Here is a 22781-nt window from a genome sequence, read left to right as displayed (position 1 = left end):
GAAAATAATTTTATCAACTAAAATCTTTCTGTAAGGGTCATAGCTCAGTGGTAGATCATCTGTTTTGCATGCAGAAGGTCCCGGGTTCAGTCCCTGGTATCTCCAGATAGGGCTGGAAGAGACACCGTGTCTGAAACCCTGGAGATCTGCTGCCGATCAGTGTAGACAGTACTGAGCTAGATGGACCAGCGTCTGACTGAGTATAAGGCAGTTTCCTATGTTCCTATCCCCTAAACCGTTAACAGCTGTCTCTGCTAAATACCTTTTCCTCATATTTCTTAATGACAACAGCAAAGAGGCTATGTGCCAGGTTAGAATTATCCATATAAATAAGATTTTATTTTTAATATATTACCCACCCTTCATCCACAGGTCCAAGGGTGGGTTACAACAGTTTTAAAATATGACATTAAAAATAATTTTAAAACAACTTAAAATCCAAAATAATCACATCCAAAATTGTACACATTTTTGTAACTCTTCGAGAACAATTGAGGACCAAGCTACACGGTACATTATTCACACTTTTTAAAAAGCATGATTAAGCCAGCCACTGTTCTTTAAAGGAAAAAACAGCCACATGGGGCCCTGTATGCCCCCTTCCTGGGCATTCAGGTTTCCGAGGTACCAGAGAGATGAGTAAGGCAGACTCAGCCGTAGGTTTACTTAAAAGGAGACAGTTTATTGAGTAACTTTCAACCCACAGGTGTACCCTATAAATGGAACAGGCAGCCAGGCTCTGCACAAACATGGATCAGGCTGAACCCTGAACCGGGCAGCCAAGAACCCTTTTATAGGATACATGTTTACAGCACAATAATTACTACAAAGGATTAAGTCATAGCTTTCCCAACATAGCCCTTCAATGATGGGGCTCTTTCCCAGGATCATACAGCATAACAATAGCTGATAAGCAAAGCCTCTGATTGCCTGGCAAGGCATTAACTGCCCGAAGGTCTACACTATCTGGTTAACAAGGCACCTTCCCAGCATCACACAGACACTCTTGGCACAGCATCAGAGCTTTGCCTGTTAGGAACCCCAGATTAGACCCCAGGTGGCTCTGAGCCATACATTGACCGTCCCTTGCCCCATCTTCTTGCATGCTTAGATGCTGAATGCTAAACTAGAGAGAACTAAGGCTCGGGGGGGAATACAAGCCCCCCTTGCCTACAGGCAGCTATTCTGCTGATATAGCTGCTGAGCTTGCCCACGGGCCAGTACAGGCCCTCATCTCCTGAACTTGATCAGGGCATAGCACTGGTTTGTCACTGAAAATCACCCTCCCTCCCCAGCTGCCATTTGCCCATAAGAGTCCTGTTTAATGTGCCTTCGGAGGTCAAGAAGCAACAGGTCCTGTGGTTTCATGGGTTTGAAAGCAAATTTTCTTATGTCCCAATAATGTCATTCAGGAAAGTAATACTGCAGTGTCTTTTGTCTGAAATCTCTAGCCCTGCAGTTCTGCCATTCCCCGACAGGAAACGGTTCCTGATCTCCTCAGTGCGAGCCTTCTGTGGACTACAGGAGAATTGGAAGTTGCCACCAGTGGCTTCAGTAAGGAAAACCAAATTAGTGAAGGCATGTTTGCTACTACCTACAAAGGTTGGAGGAACAACACTTTATATGTGGTTAAAAGGCTAAAAGAGGTAGGTAACGTTGTTTAACCACAATTTCAACAAAATTAGAAAGGTCTTTATGAAGCTAGTTAGAAATAGGGATGCCATTGAATTCCCACAGTGGATCCTTGAGACTACTACTCCCATTCATAAGCCCCCACCTCTGATGATTTGGTACAAGACTCCTGGGGGAACACCTTCCAAATCATAGAAATGTTCTGGAATGGGTTCAGAGTGTGTTTCTCCCCTCCCCTTGATCTAGGTGTAGTCAACATGGTGCCTTGCAGATCTTGTTGGATTCACAACTCCCAACAGCCCCAGCAAGCAGGGCTAATGGTCAGGGATCATGGGAGATAGACTTCAGCAACATCTGGAGGGCACCATGCTGGCTACTCTTGCCATAGTCTTTGGGCCAAAAGGGATATTTGGTACCATCTAGAATAATTAAATGCGGTTGTTGGTTGGTTGGTTTTTATAGTCTATGACCCTGGTAAAATTATTAGCCATGGTGGCTATCAGTAATGAGTAGCTTCCACAGAAAAACACCTTAATCATGTAAAAAAAATTAAAATAGTCACAGACGTAATACTCATGTAATACGTCATTATTGGGGGTATACATTTCACATTTTGTTCCCAATTAGGATCCAAGAGGGCTCCAATTGACTAGAAAAGATCAATAATGTATTGAAATAATTCTTGGAAACATCACTGAAGATATGCAGAACAGACCAAATTGTAAATCATGCACAAGGAAAAAAAATCTTGCCTTTTAGATTTGACTTCTTGATAAAATTGTTTGTAGAGTATATGGTTGGTCAGCTACAAATTATACGCTACAATTTCCCTCATTTAGCCTACTACATTACGCTGATCAGTGATCAATGGTATCATATTATTGTTAGCATTATAATAATATTATATATTCACTAATATGCAAAAAACCTTGCGGTTTAAGAATGTACCTATAGCCCACAGATATTTCTATCAAACTTTAAAAAGCAGGGAAATTGGGCAGCTATAGTGAATGCACCAGGGGAACAGGAGACCTGAACTCCTCTCTGAGATATTGGACTGCCCTACAAATTGGTCAAAATGCAAACACCATTTGGGTTGGTCTTTCACAGTCCAATCCACTTGCTGTGTAGCTTGGAAGAATTTGGTAACATGTGCCTCTGAGCATATGGTGAGTGGTGGCAACGCCTGCCATCTCCAAAGATAATTATATTTGTGTATGTTTGTTGGTGTTCTTACTTTGATTCTTTCCTGTGTTACTAATTTTTCTACAGAGAATCTAAATTAGAACATTTTATTTCCCTCATTATTCATCCTAGAAATCTGTGTCAAATTTACTTTATTAATTTCAAACCCTTTTTATTGGTCAATATCATATGATGGTGCAGACAGCCTTTTGTGTTTCAAATTGGAGGTTATGTTCTATTTCTATTTTGGGTGCATTAACAGTTGAATCTGAAACTGCAGTCTGATGTAAAATCAGACTGATTACAATATGTTGCTACTTCAGCAATGAGTCTTAGCTGTGGGAAAAAAGAGGATGCATGTTTTCAGCCTGCTATGTTTAAACCACTTCATTTAAGGCAAGGTGGGCACGATCAGTTAAAAACATAGATCACACCTAGAATTTTGCTAGAATATATTTCACCTCCCACTGTTTTATCTTGTGCAAATTGAGATGCTCCTGAGGTCCACTGGAGACTATTCTGCAGAAGTCAGTGCCATTATTCCACAATTATGTTTGGAGTTTTTTTTAGTGCAAATGTTGCTGTACTTCACATTTTCACAGAAATAGAAACAAAAGAAAATGATTTCCTATAGGAAGCTTCACTAAATATGCAAAGTAAATCAGACCTATTTAAAGTGACCATCTGAACTATCTCAACTGTCTTAATAATGTTGCTTCCTCCCTGCTAAAACAAGATCAGCACACCACATGTCTTCTTTCTATTCTTTGGGCTGATTGCAGGTGCTGCCACCACTCACCATATGCTGAGAGGCACATGTTACCAAATTCTTCCAAGCTACACAGCAAGTGGATTGGACTGTGAAAGACGAACCCAAAAAGTGTTTGCATTCTGACAAATTTGTAGGGCAGTCCAATATCTCAGAGAGGAGTTCAGGTCTCCTGCTCCCCTGGTGCATTCACTATAGCTGCCCAATTTCCCTGCTTTTTAAAGTTTGATAGAAATATCTGTGGGCTATAGGTACATTCTTAAACCGCAAGGTTTTTTGCCTATTAGTGAATTTCCCTGCTTTTTAATCCGGCAGGTAAGAAATGGGATCCTGTGCAAGTTTGCTGAGAATGGATTTATCATTTGCATGCTTATTGTGTTCAGTGGGATTTACTCCCCTGCAATCATCCTTAGGATAGGTGAAACTGACCACAGGGGATGAGGGGAGGAAACACAGAGGGGAGGACTGGGATGGGAGCAGTCAGGACGGTGAGGGGAGAAGGACAGGTTTGATCATTTGCATGTTTATTGAATTCAGTGCGATTTACTCCCGTGCAATCATGCTTAGGATAGGTAAAACTGACCGGGGGGGGAGGGAGTGAGGGCTGGAGTGGGCAGGGGAGGACGAAGAAGGAAGAGGGGAGGGGAGGAGGAAGGTAGAGGAGAAGGGGAAGGAGGGAAAAAAGCAGGTCTGATCATTTGCATGCTTATTGAGTTCAATGGAATTTACTCATATGCAATCATGGTTAGGATAGGAAAAACTGACCATGGGGGGGAGGGGGGGGAAGGACCATATTGGAGGGGGCAAAGGGGAGGGCAGGGCAGGTTTGATCATTTGCAGGCTTATAGAGTTCAATGGTATTTACTTCCGTGCAATCATGCTTAAGATAGGTAAAACTGGCCATGGGGAGGAGGAAGGGGAGGGTAAGGGTAAGGAGGGGATTGGAAAGGGTTGGGGATGGGGAGGGAGGGGCAAAGGAAGGGGAAGGCAAGAGGCAAGAGGGAGGGAATAGGAGGGAGGAGAAGGGAGGGTGGGTTTGATTGTTTGCATACTTTTTGAGTTCAGTGGGATTTATTTCTGTGCAATCATGTTTGAAAATGGAAATGGACTGTCTTCAAGTCAATCCTGACATATGTTGACCCTATGAATAGGGTTTTCATGGTAAACGGTATTCAGAGGTGGTTTTACCATTACCTTCCTCTGAGGCTGAGAGGCAGAGACTGGCCCAAGGTTGCCCAGTGAGCTTCATGGCTGTGTGGGGATTTGAACCCTGGTCTCCCAGGTCGTAGTCCAACACAAACCGGGGGGATGGGCAGGGATGGGAGGGGGAGGAGGAGGAGGAGATTGGGTGGGTGGGTACTGGGCAGAAGGGAAGCCCCTTTCCTTTATTTATTTATTTATTTATTATTTGATTTATATCCCACCCTTCCTCCCAGCAGTAGCCCAGGGCGGCAAACAGATACGATAAAAACACTTTAAAACATCATAAAAAGACCTTAAAATACATTAAAACAAAACAACGTTAAAAACATTTTTAAAAAAGGCTTAAAAACATTATTAAAGAAAACATAGTAAAAGCAATTCTAACACAGACGCAGACTGGGATAGGTCTCAACTTAAAAGGCTTGTTAAAAGAGGAAAAGTCTTCAAAAGGTGCCAAAAAGATAGCAGAGAGCAAAACATTGTGAACAGTATCATTGCTTTTCAGCGTTTCCCCCACCTTTTTATTCTACAGCAGGCACATGTAGCGTCCCACCCAAATTTAAACCAAAGCTGACCCTGGCCATATCCACATCAGGCCTTTATTTCACTTTGGACAGTCATGGCTTCTCCCAAAGAATCCTGGGAAGTGTAGTTAGTGAAGGGTGCTGAGAGTTGCTAGGAGACGCCCTGTTTCCCTCACAGACCTTCAATCAAAGTGGCTGACTGTTAAACCAGTCTGGCCACTGAAGCTCTGTCAGTGGAAAGGCAGTCTCCTCTCAGCACCCTTCACAAACTACACTTCCCAGGATTCTCTGAGGCAAGCCATGACTGTCTCAAGTGAAATCAGTCTGGTATGGGTGTGGCCCTCTGATTAGCCAAGCCCAGCAGCTGTGAGGCTTTTAGAACACTGACAGTTGGTCCTTACTGAGCATGCCCCGTGTTATCATAGGCTTCCAGCCAAAATTTCTTAAATTAATTAAAAATCAGCCAAGCATTTTTTTAACTTTTAAACTGCAGAAGATGAAGGCCAGAGTATGGGGCAAGGTCAGTATTAGGATTACAGGTACTCTGTGAACATGGCTGATTTTTAATGAATTTCAACAGATTATGAGAACTCTCAGAAAAAAGTCCAAAGGGGCTCCGAGGGGTTTTTTTCTCTTTTTAGACTTTGAACTCTCGATTCTCTCTGACTGTTTTGTGTATCGCCATGAAAATTGACAGGGTTGTTAAGCAAGCGCTTCTGAGTTCAGGGCTATACGTTTTGTAAGGTTTTGTTTTAAAATGAGTTTATGGGAAGCATCAGAATGGCATGGGGGTATTTTCAATTTAACATTGTGGAATGTGAAAAATCCCCACTGGCTATAGTATACAGCCACTCTCATGGCTGTATAATGTATAGGTATTAGCGTTATGTTAATTTATATCTGGCTTTTCTAGCAATAAATTCAAGATGGCTTACAGTGATATAGAATCAAACCTCCCTCAAAACATATAAGAATCTAGGACAGATTAAAAAATGTCAATGTACTGCCTTCAAGTCGATTCCGACTTATGGCGACCCTATGAATAAGGTTTTCATGAGGCTGAGAGGCAGTGAGTGGCCCAAGATCACCCAGTGAGCTTCATGGGTATGTGGGGATTTGAACCCTGGTCTCCCAGATTGTAGTCCAACACCTTAACCACTGCACCACACTGGCTCAGAACAGATTAAAGTGGCAGAATTTAAGGCATAGAAGCAAAAATAATAATACCTTCATTGAGGGCCAAACTAGACATGACTTACATAGTTTGGTGTTGCTTAGCTATTTTTTCCAATGCAGATATTAGTACTATTTATTAAATTTATATCCTGCTTTTCCTCCCAAAGGAGCTCAGGATGGCAAACACTTCTGCAAGTAAAAAGACAATTAAAAATGAAATAAAAACATATTTAAAACTGTTAAAAACATCTAAAGATAATAAAACAAAATAAAATGTCTAAAGCAAATTTAAGAGCAAATGTAACAAATAGCAGGTGTGGGAGCCTCATTCAGATCAGAACTGCAGCCAGGGACGAAGAATTAATGCCTGTATACCCCCATGTCAGAGTCTCAGTCCAGCTCCTTCTTCCCCAGCACCATCTAAGTCGCTGTGCAACATAAAATTATGTGATAAGTCACATCTAGTTTGCCTCTAAGAGCACAAAATTGTAAAATCTCATGGAAATAAGTAGCTGGATTAAACAGGTGGTAATACTGTATCCAGTGTAAGACATATTCAGTCAAAGGATTTAAGTCCATTGATTTCAATGGTCTACTTTGTATGACTTAGTTGGATATCCTCTGTATGGATGCTGTGACATTCATAAGGTGCACAAAAGAGGGTATACTGATTAAATTAAAAGATAGCAAAATTAAAGTACCAGCCACATCCCCTATATTCCCAGCTCAACATTTTTAGGCTAAAATGACTGCTAGAGAACCATAATTACCTGTTTAATGGGGAACCTTTGGTCCTCCAGAAGTTTGTGAATACACCTTCCATCATCCGTGGCCATTGGCCATGCTTGCTGGGGCTGATGGAGCTTTTACTTTAGCAACACTATTCTAGAGCGCCAAAGGCTCCCCATACCTGTTTCAAGATAATGGCCTGTGAATATATAGTTTATTATAAGTTGTGCATGTATTCATCATTTAAATGGAGTTGACTCTTGGGGCAAGCAATAAATGTATTTTATTTTTATTTTTTATAGCAGAATCAGATGCAAAAAATTTTTCGTACAGAAGTACAGAACTGCTTTCGGTAAGTAGCTATGCAAAACATGATGGTGCAGAAAGAGGTCTGTAAATAGCTTTATTTTAACTTGTAGGCATTACTTTGTGTTTGAATTACACCAATGAGCATTTTTCAGCAGAAGCACTAGGAGGCATTGGGCCTTACAGTCCCTGAACATTTGTATGCGTGGAAAATGTGCCGCTACATGATATAGAGGTGTATATAGGTGGAGGCTGTTTGGGTATTTCTTATGTAACTCGAATGCAGTTCCATTGCACTGTCTTTGGTTTTTTGTATCCCATTAACCAAATTCAAAGTGGCCTATTCCAGACTATCACATATTCTATGAATTGCTTGTATAAATGTTAATTTATGCAGCATTGCTATTGTAAAATCTTCACAATCAGTGTGGAACAAGTTCTGCAGCTTGATGGCAACAAATATTTGGGGTGTGCATCAGCCACAAGAGTTGTATATGTAGCTTAGGGAAGCAGGCCGATCTGTTTTGGAGCTGCTCTGTGTCTTTTCAATTTGACATGTTATTCAGGACCAAATTAAATCTGTTAAATACAAAATTCTGTTTCTCTCCCCTCCCCAATTCACTATAACAGGAAATCCGAAAACATCTATAACTATTTTCCTTTTCACCGAGGTGGATTTGCGGGCACAGCAGCCCCTCCAGAGTATATTAAGCCTGCCAGGTTGAAGGCAGATACATCCAGGGGTTTTCATATAGGGTACCTCTAAAGCTTGGATTTTTAAAATAAAGGAAAAATCTGTTACGTTTTTCATTTCCTGCCAGAATTCAATTTATAGATATGGTCATCTCTTCTCAGGGGATAATGCCTACCATATTTTGGAATTTTGGCTGCAGTGGTTTTTCCACAATGGCAGACTTTACCATTTGGGGGTGGGGGTGGGGGGAAAAAAGCATGGAACCCTAGGAGATACTGGGATAGGGGAAATGTCACCTCCCAGCAAAGACCTTGTTACCACAAGAGTCACTGGGGGTGGAGATGGCCTTCTGCCTGTAGCATGGCTTTTTGGAAATATAACCTCTTCTCCCTGGAACAGAGGGAACTCTCCATTAACTTGCATAGGGTAAGGGGTGTTGATGGAAATAGAACATAGATCCGCAGAAAAGAATGGGGTGGGACAAATTTCTCTCACCCCCCCAGCAAGGGCCATGTTACCCAAAGTGGGCTTCTCCCCCTCCCCCTGGATTTTTTGGGGCACAGTGGTGATCTCTCCATTGACTTGCATGGGGAAAGGCAAACATTTTTAATCTCTTCCCCAAATAACTGTGGTTGGAATGCTCTTTGAAAATAATTTGCTGTGACTAAAAACTAGACCTGCCTGCCAAAATGAAAGATTCCCCCCCCACTTTTCCACCCCCTTGAGCTCTGAGCATTTCTCCAGTCAGCTTGGTTTTGTTTCTCGGGGAGGGATTGAGGAGCAGTTGTACATTTTTGGACCGCCAAGGCCACAGAGCAACTCAGAAGCTTAGGGAGACCCTGATCTGCTTTGAGACACCTTGCTAACAGCACAGTCCAACTCAGAAGCATGAGAACCTTCCCCGAATCACCCAGATTTGCCTCGTGATTCAGAGTATTTGGAGCTAATGAACACTCCTAACAAATACACTGGGCTTCTACAGTTATTTATTTGATTCCATTTATAAATTGCTTCCCATAAAATATCTGAAAGCGATTTCACAGTAAACATATCAACAATAAAAACAAATCCATATATTTCAATTCAAAATTAAGACGATTCCATATATGAAAATAATTTAATATGTAAAAGCAAATTTCAAATTCAGTACAGATACAATAGGAATATATAATTCTGTGAGCACATGGTATTTTCCTCCTTCCAACAGAAAAGTGTGTGTGTGTGTGTACGCACAATCTGATGTCTCTCAGCTTTGGTCTTTCTGTAAAAATAACTCTCTGTACTGCCTAAAATGCTTGAGTTCAGTTTTTAAGTTAGCAATAAACTTGCGAGCTGATGCTAGCAATCTAAATGTAAGCATGGCAGAGGGGCTGTTGAGATGTTAATCTGCACACACGAACTACTACACTTTGAAAGTCAGTTCAGCATCTGGAGGAGAATCCTTTGATTGGGTTATTTGTTTTTATGTGCAGGAAGGAGTAGCAAGAACAGGGGGTGGGGGAAGTGCATGAGACTGAAGCATATTCCCATTCCAATCTCAGGTGGCAGCATGCAGAGGGAGAATATCATTCTAGACTTACCACTCTCTACTCATGACAGCTATAGGGTGGCATTCAACAATAATCCTATTCACAGTAGACCCACTGAACTTAATGGACATGACTAATGGGCTCATTAATTTCAGTGGATCTACTCTGAGTAGGATTTAATTGAATACAACCCATAATCACTGTTGAACATTTTCCTGCCTGAGGCAGAACAGGAAATTCACCTCCACTGCCTACCTCCATACTCCAGAGGCAGTATGTCTCTGAATAACAGAGTTGAGAGTCACAAGTTGAGATAATACTTTTATGCTCAGCTCTTGCTTTGGGGTTTCCTATGCGCATCTGGTTGGCTACTGTGAGAACAGGATGCTGGAGTAGATGGACCCCTGGTTTGATCCAGCAAGGCTGCACTTATGTTCTTATGGTGCAACATAGTAAAGGCTGGCCAAGTTATTTTGGTACCCAAGGCAGAAGATCTCACTACCATCTCTCCCTGGGTGTAAAAATACAATAACAATATATTAAATAAATAACAATTTGCTACCTTTTTCATAATACTAGCATCAGTTACCTCACTGCCTCATGGTGGGCCTGGCCACGATTGGAGGTGGGGGTACATATAAATAGTTCAAATGCCCTCATTTTACGACTGATCATCTAGTAGTAGTTAGAGTGCTCTTGCACTCACATTCCGCTTATGGGCTTGCAATAGGCATCTGGTTGCCTTCTGTGGGAACAGAATGCTGGACTAGATGGCCCTTTAGTCAGATCCAGCAGAGCTCTTGTTATGTTCTTATGTATTTTAAATTGTGGTACATTACATTTTCTCACATAATATCTATTCAAATACTCTTTAGGTGTTGTCACCCTAATATTCTGCGGTTGTTAGGCTTCTCTGTAGAAACTGGATTTCACTGCCTCATACACCCTTACATGCCAAATGGATCATTGATGGACAGACTGCAGTGTCAGGTAAGCAACAAGTTAAATGATCTACAAAGTTCTTTGCCTGTACCAGTGCATGAAATTTGGGCCTTATAACTGTGATTTATAGAAATTGTTCTACGCTATTTATCATGTTCAACTGTTAATACTGGATGAATGGTTCTGTAATGTGACAATGAACACAATTATTGTTTGATGTATATCTCCTAATTGCTATGTTCTTTTTCTTTTTGTGTTATAATTCAATAAAAAACCTTTTTTTAAAAAAAAGGTAAGCAACAAGTTTGCATACTGTTGCTTACTGTGTCAGAGTTCTACAAACAATGTATAAAAAAGTGGCTGTGAGTTGACTTAAAGAAAAAAACTCCAAACATTCTGTAATGTTAGGAGTTGTAGTCTATAACATCTAGCTATACCTGTACTATATGCCCTGACTGCAGAGATGAGAAGGACACTTTATCTGCAGTCACTGGCCAGAAGACAAAGGGCTACTTGTCAGGAGCAGGGTGGGGTGGAGGATGTCACCCTAACCCTAGCTGCTTGACAAACAGCTGCTGGGAGCCTTCTTCCCTGTTCCTTCCAGAAAGGTTGCCAGTTGCTGTGGCTGTAGAAATGAAGGGAAGAACACTGTGGCCCCAGTGGCCAGCCAGGAGAAGGAAGATTACCCAGAGGTTGGACCTCCTCCTTTTCAACAAGAATTCCATCCCCTTTAAATGTAATTAGATATATACATGTGCTCCTCAGAGCCTTTGAGATGGAGTGGAATGAATTATATTAAGCTGAGTGGGCAAGCTGTCCCACATTCTTGTGGAATGAAGAGCCATTTTTGTCTGTCTTTTCTAACAGTCTTCTTAGGCTGCATACATACCATACATTTAAATCACACCCCCCCAAGAGTCCTGGGAACTGTTAAGAATATTGAGAATTATAACTTGATGTAAACTACAGTTCCTAGAATTCTTTGCCCAGGGCAGCAGGTGGGGAATGTGCTTTAAATGAATGGTATGTGTATGTAGCCTCAGCCATAGGAACATAGTGTTACAACACGAGCTCTTGGGAACTTGAGTGTGTGAACTTCCCGCCCCAATGTCCCATGAAACACACCTCCTTAAGAGGAGGGGATGTTTTGCTAGGGATAAGAACAAGCGCCTTGCCTTGAAGTGTGCCTAAATGGTGTGTATATATATCCCAAGAAATGCAGGTCCAGACCAAAATAAAGCAAAGCTTGATTTTATTGACAGAAAGAGTAGAATACCATTACACAATTACTTGGGTGCATGGCAGCATTAATCATTAATATCCTAACCCATTCATAACTTTAAACTAAAGGAATGAAAGGACCCTATTACTATAAGAAGTGAAAGGTAGGACTGATTACCTCTCCTATGCCCTGAGTGGGCAACTGAATACAGCTGAAGCTATGTGGAGGAGCTCTGATCCAAAACCAGGAAGGAATCTCTTGGTCTCAAGGTTTAGCACCGAGACCCAGAGTCTCTCCCTGGTTCTATTCCTGCAGTCCCTCAATGCATTCCTTGAGAGCATAGTACACGTGTTGGAGCTCTGATCTTCCTCGGCCCCCCTTCTCCTCCTTCACTAGATTCAAGCCTCAGTTTTAAAAGACTTTTTCCTCTCTGCCAAGGAGGGGTCTGAAAGTCTTGTGTGTGTGTGTGTGTGTGCGTGCGCGCGTGCATGTATATTTCTAATTGTCCCTGAAAAACTAAGGCTCCTTCTAACGAACAATGGAATCCACTGTGGGTGAGGGAAGTCTGCCAAAGAAAAAGATAACATTTCTGCAGAACATTTCTGCAGTAGCTTTAGTTAATTTTGTGTCTCAACAGCTGTCCTTGTTCTTCCTTCGCACAATACCTCTGCATTGCATGACGAGTCGCATAAGAAGGGGTGTGGGGTGGGAATTGTAGTTTTAGCAGGCTCCATGACCTTGCTTTATCGTAACAATAGGAAGTTGCTTTATGCTGAGTCAGAGTCAAACCATTGGTCCATCTGGCTCAGAATTGTCCACAATGACTGGCAGCAGTCATCCAGGGTTTCAAACAGGGAACATTCCTAGCCCTGCCTGGAGATACTGGGGATTGAACTTGGGGCTTTCTGCATGTAAAGCAGATGCCCTGCCACTGAGCTACGGCCCTTTCCCAAAGGTCATTGACCTGTGAGTAATTGGGTGGTGTGGAGGGAACAAGTTCAAACGTGTTGAACGTGCTCCACAAGCTAGAGGGAGCCCCAGCTGACAAAGCGTCAAGGCGAGTTAAGCAGCAGAGCGAAAAGAGGGTAAGTAGCTCCCATTTATTCCATTATTTAATTGAATTAAAACAGCTCAGAGAAATAAGCAATAAGGGCAGCCTAAGGTCACCCTGAGCTAGGAGCCAAATCCTGAAAGAACCTATATCTTAGGAGACAGATCCTAGGAGAAGGAAGCCTATAGAAAGCTAGTGTTCAACACCACCCTAGTAGGAAAACTTCAGGGGACACTGTAAATAAGGCTAAATTCCAGTCGGAGAGAAGGGGAGAAAGGAAACTCCACCGATACATACAGGGAGAGAGTCAGCTCAGTTCTTGCTAAAAAGGGCAGCTTCAGCCTTCCTGAAACACAACCACAAGCTCTGTTTCCCTAGGTTAAAGAAAGGTCAGGTTGTTCTAGGTGGGAAAACAACAAACACAAAAGACTTGCCTGGAAGTCGCAGCCCCTTGCTGAGATTAAAAGCAGCCAAAAGCTTAAACAGCCCCGCCCCTCTCTCAGGAAGGAAGCCTGCCTTCCTGCCTTCAAAGGAAGGAAGCCTGAGATAATACTAAAGAGTTAAGCCCCAGCTGATAGTTGAGCCATCAGCCTCAAGTAACACATAATTGGCTGGCAGCAGTAGCTGGGAGGAACCAGCCACACATATAAAGTCAGAGCACCTAGCGAGGGAGCCTGCTCCACGAGCTAGAGGGAGCCCCAGCTGACGAAGTGTCAAGGCGAGTTAAGCAGCAGAGTGAGTTCAGCAGCAGGGCAAGGAGGCCAGGGCCCCCCACTCTGCCCTTCTGTTCCCTGACCTCAACTAAACCACAGTCTCCAACCTATTGACATAATAAACCTCAAACAAAACTATGCAGGTAAGAAGCCAGCAGGCGTGTGGGGGCTTTCCAGTGTTTTGCACCGCCTGCAGCATGTACGACTATCTGCCTGTTGGACAGCAGTCGTGGGTGTGCTCTCGGTGCAATGAGCTCCTGGCTCTCCGGGAACGACTTCATTTCCTTGAGGCCAAGGTGGCAGACCTGGAAAAGCTGAGAGAGGCAGAGAGGTGTGTGGAGCAGGCCTCAAGGGACGTTATAGCTGTGTCCCACTCCAGCGATGATAGCTCTCCTGATATCATGGAGAACGATGGTCTCGGGGAAGGAGAGCATCCAGCTGAGGAAGAGGGAAACGATCCCTTAGAAGGGACCCATTCCTTGGGGGATGAGCAGCTATCTTCTCGTGCCGAGGATATATCTCCAGGGGGTGGAGGGATCCTTGTAGTGGGTGATTCGATCATTAGGAACATAGACAGTGGGGTGTGTGATGGGCGTGTAGACCGCAAGGTGTTTTGCCTGCCTGGTGCGAAGGTTGCGGATATCGCCCGTCGTTTAGATAGTTTGGTAGACAGTGCTGGGGAGGAGTCAGTGGTCGTGGTGCACGTTGGCACCAACGACATGGGGAAATGCAGCCGTGAGGTCCTGGAAGCAAAATTTAGGTTGCTAGGTAGGATGCTGAAAGCCAGGACCTCCAAGGTGGCTTTCTCTGAAATGCTACCGGTTCCACGCGCACGACCAGCCAGACAGGCCCAGCTTTGCAGTCTCAATGCGTGGATGAGACGATGGTGTCGGGTGGAAGGGTTTAGATTTGTTAGGCACTGGGGAACATTTTGGGACAAGCCGGGCCTGTACAAAAGGGACAGGCTCCACTTGAACCAGAATGGAACCAGACTGCTGGCACTTAAGATTAAAAAGGTAGCAGAGCAGCTTTTAAACTGACTGAGGGGGGAAACCCGACAGGAGCTGAGAAAGGTCCGGTTCAGAATAAACCTCCCCCCTGGGATAAAAACCAAAGAAATGATGAAATTTTAAAAGGGGTAGGCCTAGAAGTAGGCATTGTGAGAGCAGGGGCACAGGATATAAATTCAGAAGAGCAAAATTACCACAGGCCAAACCACAAGTGCCAAAGACACTTGAAGAGAGACACTGCTTACAAGTGCCTGTACGCTAATGCTAGGAGCCTCCAAACCAAGATGGGAGAACTGGAGTGCTTGGTCTTAGAGGAGAGCATTGATATAGTGAGCATAACGGAGACCTGGTAGAATGGAGAAAACCAGTGGGATACGGTTATCCCTGGATATAAACTATATCGGAAGGACAGGGAAGGACGTATTGGTGGCGGAGTCGCTCTATATGTGAAAGAAGGCATTGAATCCAGCAAGCTCGAAATCCCAAAAGAGGCAGACTCCTCCACAGAATCGTTGTGGGTGGTGATACCATGCCCCAGGAGGGACTTAATACTGGGAACGATCTATCGTCCCCCTGATCAAAATGCTCAGGGAGACCTTGAGAGGAGATATGAAATTGAGGAAGCATCCAAACTAGGAAATGTGGTAGTAATGGGTGACTTCAACTACCCGGACATAGACTGGCCGCATATGTGTTCCAGTCATGACAAAGAAGCAAAGTTTCTAGATATTCTAAATGACTATTCCCTAGACCAGTTGGTCATGGAACCGACCAGAGGGACGGCAACCCTGGACTTAATCCTCAGTGGGGACCGGGACCTGGTGCGAGATGTACGTGTTGTTGAACCGATTGGGAGCAGTGACCACAGTGCTATTAAATTAAACATACATGTAAAGGGCCAATTGCCAAGAAAATCCAACACGGTCACATTTGACTTCAAAAGAGGAAACTTCACAAAAATGAGGGGATTGGTAAAAAGAAAGCTGAAAAACAAAGTCCAGAGGGTCACATCACTCAAAAATGCTTGGAAGTTGTTTAAAAACACTATATTAGAAGCTCAACTGGAGTGCATACCGCAGATCAGAAAAGGTACCTCCAGGGCCAAGAAGATGCCAGCATGGTTAACAAGCAAAGTCAAGGAAGCTCTTAGAGGCAAAAAGTCTTCCTTCAGAAAATGGAAGTCTTGTCCGAATGAAGAAAATAAAAAAGAACACAAACTCTGGCAAAAGAAATGCAAGAAGACAATAAGGGATGCTAAAAAAGAATTTGAGGAGCACATTGCTAAGAACATAAAAACCAACAACAAAAAATTCTATAAATACATTCAAAGCAGGAGACCATCTAGGGAGACGATTGGACCCTTGGATGATAAGGGAGTCAAAGGTGTACTAAAGAACGATAAGGAGATTGCAGAGAAGCTAAATGAATTCTTTGCATCTGTCTTCACAGTGGAAGATATAGGGCAGATCCCTGAACCTGAACTAACATTTGCAGGAAGGGATTCTGAGGAACTGAGACAAATAGTGGTAACGAGAGAGGAAGTTCTAGGCTTAATGGACAATATAAAAACTGACAAATCACCGGGCCCGGATGGCATCCACCCGAGAGTTCTCAAAGAACTCAAATGTGAAATTGCTGATCTGCTAACTAAAATATGTAACTTGTCCCTCGGGTCCTCCTCCGTGCCTGAGGACTGGAAAGTGGCAAATGTAACGCCAATCTTCAAAAAGGGACCCAGAGGGAATCCCAGAAATTACAGGCCAGTTAGCTTAACTTCTGTCCCTGGAAAACTGGTAGAAAGTATTATTAAAGCTAGATTAACTAAGCACATAGAAGAACAAGCCTTGCTGAAGCAGAGCCAGCATGGCTTCTGCAAGGAAAAGTCCCGTCCCACTAACCTATTAGAATTCTTTGAGAGTGTCAACAAGCATATAGATAGAGGTGATCCAGTGGACATAGTGTACTTAGACTTTCAAAAAGCGTTTGACAAGGTACCTCACCAAAGACTTCTGAGGAAGCTTAGCAGTCATGGAATAAGAGGAGAGGTCCTCTTGTGGATAAGGAATTGGTTAAGAAGCAGAAAGCAGAGAGTAGGAATAAACGGACAGTTCTCCCAATGGAGGGCTGTAGAAAGTGGAGTCCCTCAAGGATCGGTATTGGGACCTGTACTTTTCAACTTGTTCATTAATGACCTAGAATTAGGGGTGAGCAGTGAAGTGGCCAAGTTTGCTGACGACACTAAATTGTTCAGGGTTGTTAAAACAAAAAGGGATTGGGAAGAGCTCCAAAAAGATATCTCCAAACTGAGTGAATGGGCGGAAAAATGGCAAATGCAATTCAATATAAACAAGTGTAAAATTATGCATATTGGAGCAAAAAATCTTAATTTCACATATACGCTCATGGGGTCTGAACTGGCGGTGACCGACCAGGAGAGAGACCTCGGGGTTGTAGTGGACAGCATGATGAAAATGTCGACCCAGTGTGCGGCAGCTGTGAAAAAGGCAAATTCCATGCTAGGGATAATTAGGAAAGGTATTGAAAATAAAACAGCCGATATCATAATGCCGTTGTATAAATCTATGGTGCGGCCGCATTTGGAATACTGTCTACAGTTCTGGTCGCCTCATCTCAAAAAGGATATTATAGAGTTGGAAAAGGTTCAGAAGAGGGCAACCAGAATGATCAAGGGGATGGAGCGACTCCCTTACGAGGAAAGGTTGCAGCATTTGGGGCTTTTTAGTTTAGAGAAAAGGCGGGTCAGAGGAGACATGATAGAAGTGTATAAAATTATGCATGGCATTGAGAAAGTGGATAGAGAAAAGTTCTTCTCCCTCTCTCATAATACTATGATTAGTATTATTACTAATTATTACTATGAGTATTATTATAATACTCATAATAATCGTGGACATTCAAAGAAGCTGAATGTTGGAAGATTCAGGACAGACAAAAGGAAGTACTTCTTTACTCAGCGCATAGTTAAACTATGGAATTTGCTCCCACAAGATGCAGTAATGGCCACCAGCTTGGACGGCTTTAAAAGAAGATTAGACAAATTCATGGAGGACAGGGCTATCAATGGCTACTAGCCGTGATGGCTGTGCTGTGCCACCCTAGTCAGAGGCAGCATGCTTCTGAAAACCAGTTGCCGGAAGCCTCAGGAGGGGAGAGTGTTCTTGCACTCGGGTCCTGCTTGTGGGCTTCCCCCAGGCACTTGGTTGGCCACTGTGAGAACAGGATGCTGGACTAGATGGGCCACTGGCCTGATCCAGCAGGCTCTTCTTATGTTCTTATGTTCTTATGTGTATCTACAGTGGGTATTGAAAAGGCTGCAGATACTTTACATGCAGAAAGTATTTTCTGCTACAAGATGAGTCGGAGCAGGATTTTTCTGTCAGCTTCTGATTGTTGTTTAAGAATCCAAAGAACTTTATGACTAATTCTGGGCAATCTTGGACTTGTCTTTTGTGAAGACTAGCAGCCCCCAACCATGCCACCCAAGATGGGGAGGGAATGTTCAAAAGCAGGTTGTAATATGGCATAGAAATCTATTGATAAAAGGAAAAAACTGAAAAATCCCATAGGGACTAACCAATCATTGGACGCACTCAGTGTAGTTATCTCAATACCAGCTTATAGAATCTGGCCAAGTACTTCAGTATGTTGGAAATCTGTTCTGCTAATTGATCCAAAATAACAGTGTAATATTAAGTTGTTGTTGTTATGTGCCTCCAAGTCGACTACGACTTATGGCGACCCTATGAATCAGTGACCTCCAAGAGCATCTGTCATGAACCACCCTGTTCAGATCTTGTAAGTCCAGGTCTGTGGCTTCCTTTATGGAATCAATCCATCTCTTCTTTGGTCTTCCTTCTAGTGAATCATGTCTTCTCATTATGTGTCCAAAGTATGATAACCTCAGTTTCATCATTTTAGCTTCTAGTGATAGTTCTGGTTTAATTTGTTCTAACACCCAATTATTTGTCTTTTTTGCAGTCCATGGTATCCGCAAAGCTCTTCTCCAACACTACATTTCAAATGAGTTGATTTTTCTCTTATCCGCTTTTTTCACTGTCCAACTTTCACATCCGTACATAGAGATCGACAATACCATGGTCTGAATGATCCTGAGTTTGGTGTTCAGTGATACATCTTTGCATTTGAGGACCTTTTCTAGTTCTCTCATAGCTGCACTCCCCAGTCCTAGACTTCTTCTGATTTCTTATTGTCTCCATTTTGGTTAATGACTGTGCCGAGGTATTGATAATCCTTGACAAGTTCAATGTCCTCATTGTCAACTTTAAAGTTACATAAATCTTCTGTTGCCATTACTTTAGTCTTTTTGACATTCAGCTGTAGTCCTGTTTTTGTGCTTTCCTCTTTGACTTTCATCAGCATTCGTTTCAAATCATTACTGGTTTCTGCTAGTAGTATGGTATTGTTTGCATATCTTAAATTATTGCTATTTCTCCCTCCAATTTTCACACCTCCTTCCTCTTGGTCCAATCCTGCTTTCCGTATGATATGTTCTGCGTATAGATTAAATAAATAGGGTGATAAAATACACCCCTGTCTCACACCCTTTTCGATGGGGAACCAATTGGTTTCTCCATATTCTGTCCTTACTGTAGCCTCTTGTGCAGAGTATAGGTTGCGCATCAGAACAATCAGATGCTGTGGCATTTTAAAGCATTCCATAGTTTTTCATAATCTACACAGTCAAAGGCTTTGCTGTAATCTATAAAGCACAGGGTGATTTTCTTCTGAAATTCCTTGCTCCGTTCCATTATCCAACGTATGTTTGCGATATGATCTCTGGTGCCTCTTCCCTTTCTAAATCCATCTTGGACGTCTGGCATTTCTCGCTCCATATATGGTAAGAGCCTTTGTTGAGCATTACTTTACTTGCATGGGATATTAAGGCAATAGTTCGATAATTACTGCATTCCCTGGGATCCCCTTTCTTTGGAATTGGGATGTATATGGAACGCTTCCAGTCTGTGGGCCATTCTTTAGTTTTCCATATTTCTTGACAGATTTTAGTCAAAATTTGGACTGATTCAGTCTCAGTAGCTTGTAGCAAATCTATTGGTATGCCATCTATTCCTGGCGATTTGTTTCTTCCAAGTATTTTAAGAGCAGCTTTCACCTCACATTCTAAAATTTCTGGTTCTTCATCATATGGTTCCTCCGTGAATGAATCTTTCATCCTGGCATCTCTTTTATAAAGTTCTTCAGTGTATTGCTTCCATCTTCCTTTTATTTCATCTTGGTCAGTCAGTGTGTTCCCCTGTTGATTATTCAACATCCCTACTCTTGGTTTAAATTTCCCTTTCATTTCTCTAATCTTTTGGAATAGGGCTCTTGTTCTACCCTTTCTGTTGTCCTCTTCTATTTCTATTCAGTAACTATTGTAATAGTTCTCTTTGTCCCTACGTACTAGTCGCTGTATTGTTGCATTTAGGGTTCCGACTGTGTTTCTATCTCCTTTTGCTTTTGCTTTCCTTCTGACTTTAACCATTTTAAGAGTTCCTTCAGTCATCCATTGAGGTCTTTCTCTCTTTTTAACTAGAGGTATTGTCTTTTTGAATTCTTTTCTGATAATGTCTCTGACTTCATTCCATACTTCTTCTGGTTCTCTGTCAACTAAGTTTAAAGCCTCAAACCTGTTCCTTATTTGATCTTTATATGCTTCTGGGATGTTATTTAAATTGTATTTTGGCATTATGATTGCTTTGTTGTTGTTCTTCAGCTTTACTCTGATTTTCGATACGACCAGTTCATGATTTGTACCGCAGTCTGCTCCTGGTCTTGTTTTTGCAGAAAGTATGGAACTTCTCCATCTTCTGCTACCAATTATATAATCAATTTGATTCCTATATTGACCATTTGGTGATGTCCACATGTACAGTCATCTTTTCGGTTGTTCAAAAAATGTGTTTGCAAGAAACAAATTATTGGCTTCACAGAATTCAATAAGTCTTTCTCCTGCTTCATTTCTGTCTGCTAGGCCCCATTTCCCCACAATTCCTAATTCCTCTCTGTTCCCTGCTTTTGCATTCCAATCCCCCATGATTATCAGCACATCTTGTTTTGGTGTGTGATCAATTTCTTCCTGTACTTCTGCGTAAAATCTCTCCAATTCCTCTTCTTCTGCGTTTGCCGTTGGAACATAGACTAGGATGATGGTTGTATTGATAGGTTTCCCATTTAATCTCATTGATATCACTCGCTCAGACCTTGCGTTGTAGCTCCTAATTGGTCTTGCTACATCACTTCTCACTATTAAAGCAACCCCATTTCTTCTTAATTTCTCATTTCCTGCATAAAATATTTTGTAGTTGGCTGATTGGAAATGTCCCATTCCCATCCATTTTAGTTCGCTCACACAAAGTATTGTAATGTTGATGCGTTCCATTTCTTGCTTGACAAGTTCTAACGTTCCCTGGTTCATGCTTCTCACATTCCATGTTCCTATTGTGTGCGTCGTACAACTCCGGACTCTCCTTTCGCACCTGTGCGCATCAGCCTCTGGGCTTCCTTTTGGCTTTGACCCAGCTGCGTCATTAGTCACAGCGCTACTTGTACTTGTCCTTTGTTCTTCCCCAGTAGCTTGGTGAGTGCCTTCTGACCTGGGGATCTCATCTTCCAGCACTCTCTCGTGTTGCATTTTGGATACTCTGTTCATAGGGTTTTTGTGGTGAGAGATATTCAGAGGTGGTGTACCATTGCCTTCCTCTGAGTTTGGATGCATCTTAGTCTGGTGTTTCAGCTTTGACCATTCCACCTTGGGTGCCCCTGGTAGGAGTCTAGCCTCTTGGTCTAGGCTCCTGACGGCATTGCTCTCAGCTTCTTCATTACACTCAAACCCCCTCACCACGTTAAGGTGTGCATCCGAAGAGGAGGGTAATATAAAGTATTGCACTGGTATTACCTTTAGAATTTTTCCCTACTAACTCAACATGGTTGCCTGTTATTTTCATAACAATCAGATGAGTCCCTGTTAGAACAGAGTACAGGGTCAAGCATGTGTATTTTAAATGAGAGAAACAATTTTCTTCAGTCCTATGAATTATTTGAATCCTGCACTGAGCCAGCATGAGGTTTAATTGTCCAACTATTAGAACATTTGGGCCAGTAGAAAGTTTTATTGTTTACTGCTCGAGGCTGTAAACACACTAGTCAGCAGAACAAAGTGTTTACATTAGCCATACCCGGAGGGGGAACGGGTTGATCTGCCGATCAGTTGCGAAATGTCTTTGAAGCTGTTTTTAAAAAAAGCAATGCACTCAAGCTGCTCCCACCAGGTTTTATAGTAAAAAGGGGTGGGGTATGTCTATTGTCGTGTGCCCGTTTTCAGAAGAGAGAGGTGGAGATGCACTGGAACCGGCAGAACAGTGAGTGTGTTTCTACCCAGAGAAAAGTGCATTGATGGTAATCCAACCTACTCCTTCAAAGAGTCACTTTCTTTTCTGTTGCAGGATGGTTCTGAACCATTAATGTGGGAAAGTCGCATCAAAATTTCTCTGGGACTCATTCAAGCCATTCAACATTTACATCACTTAGGAATTATTCATGGAAATGTGAAAAGGTGGGGAGTTTACTTTAAAACATCATTCTCTTCTTTATGCCATTATGAGATATTTTTAATTAACTGGTGAACATTTTCAGTTGGTTAAAGATTTTGTATTTCTTCAGCTGCTGCAAGATGGAAATAACCCTGGACAAGAATAAAATTGGTTGTGCCATTTCAGTTCATGAATGGTTGTTAGGGTAGAAAAGTATGCATGACGGCAGACTATTTGTGGAAAAACAGTGTCTTTTGCTTGTTGCTACAGTTGTAATTAAGCTATATTTAAGAGCAGTAAGCTTGACAAGTGCTTGTGACAGGATTAGATGTCTTTTTGCACCTATTGGGACTTGCTGTTGTCTTCTACTTTGAAATACTACTTTCTGTCGCTGAGACTGGAAATTTAACATTAGAACAAATTTATCATAAATTAGTGTACCTATAAATAAAGAGCTCATGTCATTAGACAAACATAAGGACCCATGTCCACCTCATTTGGCTGACTGAGGGAGCATTTTGCAGT

General features: G+C 42.4%; 1 protein-coding gene across 5 annotated transcripts in view; it reads left to right on the top strand.

Annotated features, from left to right (window-relative positions):
* IRAK2 (interleukin 1 receptor associated kinase 2) overlaps positions 1-22781 on the top strand; it is a 56848-nt gene that overhangs the window by 21646 nt on the left and 12421 nt on the right. For all 5 annotated transcript variants that reach the window (XM_061618511.1, XM_061618510.1, XM_061618513.1 and 2 more), the window contains exons 5-8: positions 1452-1646; positions 7521-7570; positions 10623-10737; positions 22170-22279. In XM_061618511.1, the coding sequence (XP_061474495.1) occupies positions 1452-1646; positions 7521-7570; positions 10623-10737; positions 22170-22279 (470 nt within the window). The remainder of the gene's footprint in view (positions 1-1451; positions 1647-7520; positions 7571-10622; positions 10738-22169; positions 22280-22781) is intronic.

This window comes from Rhineura floridana, chromosome 3 (genome assembly GCF_030035675.1).
Source record: "Rhineura floridana isolate rRhiFlo1 chromosome 3, rRhiFlo1.hap2, whole genome shotgun sequence".
Taxonomy (NCBI): domain Eukaryota; kingdom Metazoa; phylum Chordata; class Lepidosauria; order Squamata; family Rhineuridae; genus Rhineura; species Rhineura floridana.
The sequence above is the reverse complement of the archived record's forward strand: the minus strand, read 5'-3'. Positions and strand labels throughout refer to the sequence as shown.